This window comes from Bombyx mori, chromosome 7 (assembly GCF_030269925.1).
Source record: "Bombyx mori chromosome 7, ASM3026992v2".
In the NCBI taxonomy this organism is placed as follows: Eukaryota; Metazoa; Arthropoda; class Insecta; order Lepidoptera; family Bombycidae; genus Bombyx; species Bombyx mori.
This window is the reverse complement of record NC_085113.1, coordinates 10,284,350-10,295,822: the sequence shown is the minus strand read 5'-3', so window position 1 is coordinate 10,295,822 and position 11,473 is coordinate 10,284,350. Positions and strand designations below refer to the sequence as shown.

General features: G+C 37.1%; 1 protein-coding gene across 1 annotated transcript; it reads left to right on the top strand.

Moving 5' to 3' along the window:
• Positions 1-745: 745 nt before the first annotated feature.
• GSTe1 (glutathione S-transferase epsilon 1) lies at positions 746-5,393 on the top strand (the record flags this gene model as incomplete). The annotated part of the gene is given in 5 exon segments (NM_001043732.1): positions 746-896; positions 1,743-1,801; positions 2,553-2,694; positions 4,534-4,727; positions 5,125-5,393. Coding segments are annotated over 5 exon segments (669 nt in total). The 3' UTR covers positions 5,255-5,393.
• Positions 5,394-11,473: the final 6,080 nt, after the last annotated feature.

Genomic DNA, 11,473 nt, shown 5'->3' with positions numbered 1-11,473 from the left:
TGAAGGATTATTTCAACGTTGATTTTTGAAGGGAGTATCTATAATTCGTCAGCGGTAGGCAGCGGCTTGGCTCTGTCCCTGGCATTGCTGACGTCCACGGGCGACGGTAACCACTCACCATCAGGTGGGCAGTATGTTCGTCTGCCTGCTCGGGCAATAAAAAATAATAATTATTATTATAATTCCTATAAAAAAAAACGTAAAAAGAAATCCCGGACACTTTCTTTCGTCTGGGACTGCGTAGAACTTTAGCTACACCGAAATCTCCCGTCAATTCACCCGGGCATGGCAGTAGACTGCGACTTAATTGAAAAAGGTTGCTGATGTCCTTTATCCTACCCATGCTGATAGCCTTGAGAGGCAATATCAGCGTTAACGTAGCGTATAGGTGAGCTCACGGGGCCCAAGCCGGAGGTGTTGCTAACACTGACCCTAGTAAGAGCAGTGCTTCGCAGAATCTACCACCGGATCGGAAACGCGACCCAGTGAGAAGATCCGGGGAGAAACTAAATGGGCTGTGTCTGTGATGAATGACTCACCATTAGATGGACCATTTTCCCGTTTTCTTACAAATGACCATAACCAAAATGTGTTTGCAAAGGTCATACGTTTCCATTATATTGCCAGCCGGTACATATTGAGACTTCAGCCTCATGTGTAATGATGGGGGGGCCAACATTCACATTATATCGTCCACCTCATACCAATTACTGAGCTCTCAAAGATCATCCCGCATTATTTCCAGAACAAGAATGGTGCTAACACTCTACAAGATGGACGCCAGTCCCCCAGTCCGCGCTGTCTACATGGTCATCGAAGCACTAAACATTCCCAACGTAAAATATGTAGACGTGGACCTCTTAGCTGAAGATCATTTGAAAGAGGAGTTCTTGAAGGTACGATATTCAAATCAAATTTAAAAAGTTTGAGATCTTCGTGTTGACCAATTAGTTTAATTGAATTAGTTTCTTTTTTCCTGTTATAATTGAATTGATAAAATCAGAGCCATCTGTTTTTTTTTAAATTACCAGAGCTTGGATACATGAAACTTGTGATATAAAACCCTTAGATAAAAAAAGCGTTAGCCACAATCGCACCAAAATATATTAATAAGAATACTAATAACATATTGATTCTCGTTAGATCTCAATATTTTTTTTTATAATATATTAATTCGTTACATTCGACATACGGTAATTTACAGAATCTGAATTAATGCGTTAAGAAAATGAATAAACCTGAAATGAATATAATGAAGTACATAATATAATGGATACTATTGTATTATCATGACTTTGAAATATTAAGATCCGTTATCTGTCACCATGTCCATCTTTGCTTTAGTGGTTTACGAAATGTTATCAATTTCAAATGATAAATTCATTGGCATATCATTTCCGATGCTGTATTTTCCTTCTTTCGTTTTCAAAAATATATTAACGGGCGCTTTTAAACTTAACCAACTTGACTAGAAATTCGGGTACCAGTTTTATGACTAAAAGAGACAGCTATTTTGAATGTTTAGAGCATCGATATTCCTCAACTGGTACCACCGTTTCTATTTATTTTGGTCATCAAAGAACGGTCGTGGAATCCGATTTAGGGGTAGGATATGAAGTGTAACTAAAGTAAGATCCTCATGAAATTGAGCAATCACTTAATGATTCAAAGTCAGCATTCGCCAAGTTACTGATAGCTACTGACGAAACGCCCTGAAAAAAAAACGTTCATTTTCTTTTCAGCTAAACCCTCAACACACCATTCCTATGCTGACAGATGACAAATTCGTCATCTGGGACAGGTAATTATACTAAACCATATTTTTAAAGTTAGAGATAATATCGACGCTTGAAAGGCAAACGTGACTAAGCGACAATGCGTGAACTTTACAGTAGACTAATTTAAAGTTGAAATACCTGAAAAAAATTATATTTTAACGAATCTAGCTGTAGGATTGAAATGATTTTAATAGACCTAGAATTTTTTTTTTTTTGTGCATCGAATATGGTTATTGCCTATCATTTATGTACAAAGCAGTTATTGTCGCTTAGTCACGTTTGTCTTTCAAGCGCCGATATGTATTTAAATATATCATTTATGTACAAAGCAGTTATTGTCGCTTAGTCACGTTTGCCTTTCAAGCGTCGATATGTATTTAAATATATCGTAATTGAAATATATGGCATATGATTCCAATTAGACCAATGATTGGGAAATTTTGTAATTCCACACGGATGTGCTTCCATCCTTCCTATTTAGGCCGCAAAGCACTTATCCGTTCCTCCTCGAAAGTCTGCAGGCTAAAGACTAAAGCTAAAGTTGTTATACAATTCAGACTTTGACTTAATATCTCAAGGCGTTATTCAACTGCAATGTCTAAGTTCCATTAACCAATAACCATCTAAATGGACATAAAGTCCTTACATCTGTTTAAGAAAAAGCCTTGCTCTAAGCTAGGACGCACACACAAACCGTTTCCTTGTAAAGGTATTTAAATAATTTATGTGAACCTAATTTATAAAAAATCTATCGTCAAATTTGAACAATTTCAGTCATGCAATAGCTACATATTTGCTAAACAAATACGGCAAAGGCAGTTCATACTATCCCGAGGACCCAGAGAAGAGAGCCCTGATCGATATGAGATTACATTTCGACAGTGGAATATTGTATCCTGCTTTGCGAGAAAACGACGTAAGTACAATCCTCTCAATCTGTGTGCTTAGTGCGAGTTTCTTAACGTTCTCGATAGCGTAAAAACTCGCACTAAGCACACTGGCCACTAAACTAAGGCAGACTTCTTTTGTTTTTAGATCCCTTACCAAAATCCCGAGTTTTTTTATTGTCCTTGTAGGCAGAAGAGTATACGGCCCACCTGATGGTGAGTGGTTACCGTCGCCCATGGACTTCTGCAATGCCAGGGGCAGAGCCAAGCCGCTGCCTACAAAGCATCAACATGTACATTTTGCTCACTTTGTACATACATCTCACTGATTTATGTCAGCTGTTGCTGCGTGTATTGTGAATGTAAGTCCTATACTGAATAAATAATTTTCTATTCAAGCGACACTTTCTCACTAACATACGATGAGGCCAGTTATCAATAGAAGCACGCACTCTTTCCATGGGAAAAATTTTCACTGCCAATCGTACGGATTGTTTTAGGGACTCCAAATTATCATGGCGTTTAGAGCAAACCGTACTCTCTAAAACTGACCATAAATCATAATCCAGCGGATTAAGATCGGAACTAGACGACGGCCAGTCTTCAGCTCTGATGAAGTCCGAAACGTTCGTTTCTAACCAAGACTGCGTAGAACGAGCTTTATGACCTGGCGCCGAGTCTTGCTGGAAGGACCATTCTTTATTATTGAACACGGTGTTGTTAAGGGGCTTCACTATCTTCTCAAGAATGATATCTTGATACACTTGTGCCGATGTTTTGATACCTTTTTCACAAAAGTATGGCTCAGTCACTCCTTCATAGCTAATACCCCACCAAACCATCACTGAAGTCGGATAGTGCCCACGTTGCACTCTGTCGACTCATTGGGAAGCTTCCTTAGAGCTTTGAGCATAAATACGGTCATTTTGTTTGTTAAAATGTTGCTCAATTGTAAAAAAATTCTCATCCGTAAACAAAAATTTTCTATGACCTCCCTTTGCGTACAGCTTCAGTAGTTGTTTCGATTTTACCACCCTATTCTCTTATCTTAAAGTATAAGTTAAGAAATGATCATTACGTCTCTTATAGGCTGCAAGTCCTAAGTCATCTTTTAAAATACGCGACATGGTTCTAGGTGCTATCTTCATCTCCCGAGATAAAATCTTTTGCTTTCGGACAGGAATTCTTCCAATTCTTTCCCTTACTGCTTTGACCACCTTTTTCGTACGAACACTACGTGGACGGCCAGATCTTTTTCTGTCACAAACAGAGGAGGTCTCATTGCCCCTATTAATAGCCCGGTACACAAACATTTAATAATACCAAGCGTATGGAGAGTTTTAAAAATTGCATTTGGCTCCATACCTACTTTGTGTAATGCAATCACAGCGATTCGGTTCTCTTTATCACCCCCCTCCATTTTAATATCGCAAAATATTGTACAATGTATTGGCGCCAAACTGAAAACTCAATGAGCAATCATATAAAAATGACAGATTCCAAATTCAAATATAATATTTTGTTTATTTTTAATTGTAACAGTATTTGTGGCCAGACTAAGGTCTTGCCATAAATACTGAGACAAAGGAAAAAAGAAAATTTCTATTGCAAATAACATTTATTATTTTTACAGTGTGTTAGTTTAATACATAAATATAAAATAATTTAAAGTATAAAAAGCTTATTCGAAGTGGTCTCCATTGGCTGCAATACAGTCCTATTGTATCTTTTCAAATGAGGCTTTAGCGTTAGGCAGCGGCTTAGCTCATCGGTCCTTGCCTGTCTTATTTGTATTATACCTTCATTATACTTCACAAGAGAGTAAAATAAATTTAATGATTTAATTTAATCATACATGATGATTTCAGGAGCCCATTTTCTTTTGGGGCGAGACCACCTTCAAGCCTCAAGGTCTGGCCAAAATAAAGTCAGCTTATGATTTCACGGAGAAGTTTCTTTCTGATTCACCGTGGATCGCAGGCGATGACGTCACTGTGGCTGATATGAGCTGTGTTGCTACAATCGGCAGTTTGGATGCGCTCTTGCCTATTAATGAGAAAGAGTGAGTAAAGATGTTCAATACATATCCATTAGTCATGGGTAGCTGTCATAAAACACAAGATATCTGACAGAAGCTTAAATCTTGTAAAATAAATTTCCAAGATAAGCTAGCATATGTACAAATTTCAAACAATAGCTTTTGGACTGTCAGTCTACGGAGAAATTATATCCGCTCTGTGGAAGATCTTCCCTTTGTCGTTATATCCTAAACTAGCGAAATCGACGTGATTCCAACACGCAACCTGATTCTATTTTTGCGTTTACCAACCAGATCCTTACCTATAATAACTATAGTAATCAAACGATCGAGCCAAATATACTGATATAAGCCCTTGATTAAAAACTCCCCAAGAAATAAACCCTTTCTAAAATATAAATTTTGCAAAATTCTCTTCCAGGTATCCCAAGATAACTTCGTGGTTGAAACGCTGTTCTGAGCTAGACTTTTACCAGAGAGGAAACAACGTAAAAGGCCTATTGGAATTCAAGGCGTTACTGAAACAATACTTGAGTCGTGGAAAAGAATAAAAAAAATCGATGATTGCATAGTCACTAGCAATCACTAGAAGTTTTCAATTAAATGTTATTATAAAATCTTTACGACTGATTTATTATGACTCGCGATATAAATATGTATCGATTGAAATTTATGTTCATTGGTCATGGATATCTGTTTTATTTTAAACAAGAAAACTCTTCTGTCGGTTTGCAGTCTATTTGGGTACCAAAGTCTTTGGGTGCCGTAAGTATCTAAGAAAGACTGTGTTTTTCGCTTATCCAGATAAAGAAGAAAATCTATACTACTTAAATTCACTTAAACAGCTTACTCAATTTTAGATAAGCTTTTTAAGTAGGAGTACGGTGGTGGGGAGATTCCTTGGTTTAGGTCTCTCATCCGAAGCTAGAACGCGGGTTGTTGAGCGACAGTGGGTTTTATTCCGTTCAACTCTGACATGTCCATTGTATGTCCCCAAGGTACATGGCGACTTTCTCCCAACCCAAAAAATTAACGGCCAATAGTTTCCAAGTAGAATGGCTTTTTTGCACAAGGAATAGACAGTCGGTCCCCTTGGAAGATGTAGTTACGGAAGCGCATGCGTTCGTCAACCTAAGATAAATATAATGTTTTAATTTCACAACACAGCTTATTTACCCTTAAAACCAGGATTCGCCATTCGGGGCAGATATAGGCAGCTTAGTGACACCAATCAGTGTGTAACGTGGCCGGAACGATGTGGCCATCTGTAAAATTACAGGGAAATAAATTATATAATTATTATAAGAACAGATAGAAGAACATAAGTAAAAGTAAGAATTTGAAAAGGAGATTATGAATGAGGAGATGATACTGGTACCACGGAAGAGTTATGAAAGTTCTGTAGCAGAAGATAGTGATGACCGAGATAGCGCACCAGTCCTTAGTACAGAGCCGGAGAGAAAATTGTTAATGTATAATCCTGTTATGTAGAAGCTACAACAACAGTCGCATACTACTTGACTGAGTCTCGGTGTAATCGAAACCATCATCTTCTTTATCCCATATTGTGGGGTATATCTTTTTCCATTCAGCTCTATAAAACGCCATCTCTTCTCTCGCATATCCTCTTATACATAATATGTACAATAATAATATAACAAAACCGCGTATGTGACTTTCCACAAAATCTAGGCTAACTACGATTAAATTTACGTTATTTTCCAATAAAAAAAGGTGTAAAGAACTAGCTGTGTAGTTCAGTTGGTAATAACAATTGAAATGGCTGAGATATTAAGTTTTTTCTTCCTCCTGTAAAATCATCAAAAAGCAAATACTCGGTCTTTACAAGTTGCTCTTACGCGGATTCGCACGCGCAGCGACGATATAATCCATCCAAGTCGTTTTAGGACGCTCCCTCCTCACATGACAGTCTACCTCCATACCCAGGTCCTTTTGTGCTACATCATCATCCTCTCTTCACATAGCATTTCCACACCACTATAACATTTGACTGTTTATTTTCACTATAACGGGCACTAATTTCAAACTTCCCTTTATATACATTCCATACATTCGGTGTATACAGAGCCTATGTGTCAGCCAACACAAAAACCACTAAATACCAGGCCTTCAAACAAATAGTCAACTTTTAACGACAGTTACCACAGGAAACATTCTTCGAACAAATTAAGTACCTTAAATTACTGGGTCTTGTAGTAATTATGGTATAACCGACCAGCTCAGTTTGGTGTGCAATTACCGTGTCGTGGAGTTGACGTATGTATTATTGGGCGTATACAGTATTTGTTCTTCTAATTACAAAGGTACAATATAGGCAGCATAATGGCAGCTTTGAGGCTTTTGTAGAACAATTAAGACCATGACCTAATTGACGAAAAGTAATCAAAAACTAATATGATACTACAGAAGCTGTTCTCAAATTGCGTGAAGAGTTAACACCAATTTCTTATTAAAATAGATCAATGTAAGCATTTAACTGGTTTTTGCCAAGATTTTCTCGTCAGGTACATAAGATACAAATAAATTTAAAATATTATTTAAAGTTTCTCATCAAGCTAAACCACCGAGGACGTATGGATTTTATGGAAATAGATATGTGAAAGAGTTTAGGGTCTATATGGTGAAAAGTGATTAACGCAGCCAATAGTCATCACGACATTCCGCCGCCCGCCTTGATCCACGAAGTCCAAATCCGAATTTTATAACGGTGATCTGGCAAACGCTGATAGTTTTACTGGTGGTAAGACCTCTTGTGAGTCCGCACGGGTAGGTATCACCACCCTGCCTATTTTAGCAATGAAGCACTAATGCATTTCGGTTTGAAGGGTGGCAGCCGTTGTAACTATAAGTATACTGTGACTTTAGAACTCATATCTCAAAGTGGGTGGCGGTATTTACGTCTTAGATGTCTACGGGCTCCGGAAACCACGTAACACCAGGTGGGCTGTGAGCTCCTCTACCAATTTAAGCAATAAAAAAATAAAACGCGGCAGAAATAGGCAAGACGGTGGTACCAATTCTGTTTGACCTTAAACTACCAGCGGTTACTTATATTTATAAATCTGCGTTGATACCAACAAAATATTCCTTCATCGTCGAAGCCTTTTTTTTCCTACCTATGCTGATAGCCTTGAGAGGCTATTTCAGCTTCACCCTAACGTTTGTAGGTGAGCTCACGGGGCTCAACCGGAGAGTTGCTAACACTGACCCTAGCAAGAGCAGTGCTTCGCAGAATCTATCACCGGATTAGAAACGCGACCCACTGAGAAGATCCGGCGAGAAACTCAGTGGGCTGTGTCTATGGGTTAGTTCGCTCGTCGAGCCCTTCGTCGCAAGCGACGGGTTCGACGAGGACGGTGACCGGTGCTTGTGGTGCCTAAAAGCACCGTTAATGGATCAGGAGGATCCGTAATGACGTGCTTTGGGCGACGTCGACGGTTTACCGTTCGGTCTACTTGGTCGGGTATGTAGTTTCCAGCGCGTCGAAGTCACTTGTGAACACACGATAAATAAACATTTCATTAGAAACACAAATAACTGAACTCAACACTTGATTGCCGATAGTTCCATTGCTCAATACTGCACCTGATATCTTATCTTTGAGGCCAACACATTTCACACTAACATTAATATATATACAAGTAGTCAATTATTCTAAATTTTTTTTTTTACAATCACGCCACGTCAAGTGGTCCCGTGATTTCGTAAAGAACTTGTGTTACAGGTACCAGATAACGGATATAATTGTAAGATTTTTTTTATTATACACATACATATATTTAATATACATCCATAACCCTGGAAAAGACATTTTATATTTATCTTACAAATATCTTCCCTTGTCGGGATTCGAACCCGCGACCCCCTTGTGTAGTGACCATGTCACTTACCACTACACCAGACGACCGTTAAAACCGATTATTTATTAACCGATTATTAAGCCGAAAATTAAAACCGATCCAAAATCAATTCAGGTAGTCAGGTATTAAAAATCCAACCATCTTAATTATAAAAAATCTGCAACCAATCTGATGAAATTGACGAGCTATAAAGCCGAGGAGAGCATTCAAATTAATATAAAAAAAAAAAAAACGTTTTTCCAATGCCATTTTCTAAAACAACTTTAAATTATAAGTCCCTTGACAAGTACACAACTTCCATGCACTACCACTAAAGTATTCAGCTCAAATAGTTCTACACAGATTAAATAAACAATAATTTTAGTGGATGTGGCATTTTCCTACTTTCTATAAATTAACATTAAGCAAGGAAATCATTATGATAATGATGAGGTTTTTTTAAAATGTTATAATAAAATTTACTAATAGGGTGAATAAAATGGAGTCTTTATTGGACACGAAAACAAGAATTGTGGAAATCATATAGCAACAAACTTTCATTCCAAGTTCTTCGTATCGCAAGGTTTAATCGGATGAGGTGACGTCATCATTGGTCTTACCAACTTAAAAAACTTAATTAGTACATAATAATATGCCAGATCATCGACGAGTTTTGATTATCATCATCTACTCATATTTCGTCTTGATAATTCAAATATATCAAGCGATGTGATCGTTTAAAACTTCACCTCGCCAAGATATTTCCATTGACTTATAGCTTACAAAAAATAAACCTCTTTCGCGTGTTGTGTGTCTGCGAGTGTGTGTGTGCGCGTGTCCGTGAATGTGAGTGGGTGTGTACGCGCCTGTGCGTGAATGTGTGTGTTTGTAGTAGGTCATCACTATGCTAGATTGTATCTATGGTAAACTTTCGACTCTTTAGGTAGCAATATTCTGCCATTTCTACTGCCAAATCATTTGTGCCGGTTTGAAAGGTGATTGGGAGCTCTTGCTCTAATACAATTAAGGCTGACACATCATGTATCAAGTTTGGTGATAGCAATTATATTGTCATACCAATACGCATTTCAAAACCCATACAGTACAATAAAGGCGCCACCGAACCACAAGCAAGTTCATAAATCGCACATCGACATGTGTTCAGCTCTAATTCTTTTATAACCAAAGATAAAATTCAGAGTACGGCTACTATTTCCTCGTTTGTAACTACCCACCGCAGGCAGATAAAGAAATCCCACGCTTCAAATAAATTTGTTATCTTTCGCAAAACTTTCCCCGACTCCACAAAGGTTTTTATTTCGTATTCTTTTCTCTTCAAGAGGTCTAACGGGTCGAAGAGTTTTCCGAGTTTTGAAATATGTCAGTTCTTTAATAGCTTTACATTTCTCTGTTATTTTTGAATTTTAAATTTAATTAGTATTTAAATCAATGATGATCGACTGAGCGGTATCGCATTTAAACTAGTAGTGTGGATTATATGACGTAAAAAGCCGATTAAAAGGTAATTTGTACTACAGAATGGAAAATCAAGAAGAACCGGTGAAATTTTACTGATGGTAGGTACCACCACCTTGTCTATTTCTGCCGTGGAGCAGTAATGCGTTTCGGTTTTAAGGGTGGGGCAGCCGTTGTAACTATATTTGAGACCTTAGAACCTATATCTCAAGGTGGGTGGCGCATTTACGTTGTAGATGTCTATGGGCTCCAGTAATTGCTTAACACCAGGTGGGCTGTGAGCTCGTCCACCCATCTAAGCAACAAAAAAAAAAGATGGAACTAGCTTTTTTATTCTTTAATTATCACATTACGTCCAGATTGCAGATTGGGTGGCCGATATTATACATAATACTAAAATGAATTCTATCCACACATTCTAAAATAAAAGGTCCAAATCTCAATTTTCGCAATGGCCCCTATACCCTTTGTAGCGCAATGCGTGAATGCTAATAATATAATGGCGTCTCTCATCTGAGTAATAGATATCATTGTTACGCCTGCCTTACTTTAAATAAGTGTCTCGCAATTAAAAAACCCTCAGAGGAACTTGTGTTGGAGTATAAACTGGACCCCACGGGTCAGTCACAAGTTTTTACTTTAATTTAAGTTTTGATCCATTATTTTCTGCGCCGCCATATTTTAAAAAATATGTTAAATGAAAAACCAATTTCAATTTTTCTGTACAAATCGGCAATTTCATACTTTAACCTTTAATACATACGTCATATCATCTGAGCTCTGTGACCTATTCTAATACAAAATTTCCTCCCGCAGTGAGGCTATTTACAAGCCACATTACATTGTTTCTTAAGAATATCCTTGGATTACTGTGATGGGTTTTGCTTACTGTTGGAATACTTTTGACAAACAAAGTAATAAATAATTTCCACGAAACAATAACATTTAGTGCTATTAATTGGATATATATTGGCTTTGAGCAAAAACCTTATAGCCCCATTTCTCGGAAAGAAAAAGTAAAAGTTATTAACAATCCACAAACAACAAAAGTCTAACGATAACTACTCTATAAGATTTATAGACTTATAATACCTTGAAGTCTATCTTTTGTTAGTAGTCGTAACTTGCCGGTTCACTAATTCTGTTCAAGAATAAAATAATTAATTATTTTTGAACAACTAGAACCTATTTGTTACTTTCATTTTTTTTGTTTTGCTTTTGCTTGCTTTAACATTAATTCGTGCTGAAATGAGTGTATTAGAACTACCTTATTTATATATTTTAATATTATGTATATGAAATTTTTATTTTAATAATATTATTTAAATTATGTAGGCAATACCTGAAAAAATAATTCAATTTGTTTTTAAATCCTACAATCACACCTTTACTTTGCACATACACACAAATCAATTATGTTAGATAACATTAAAA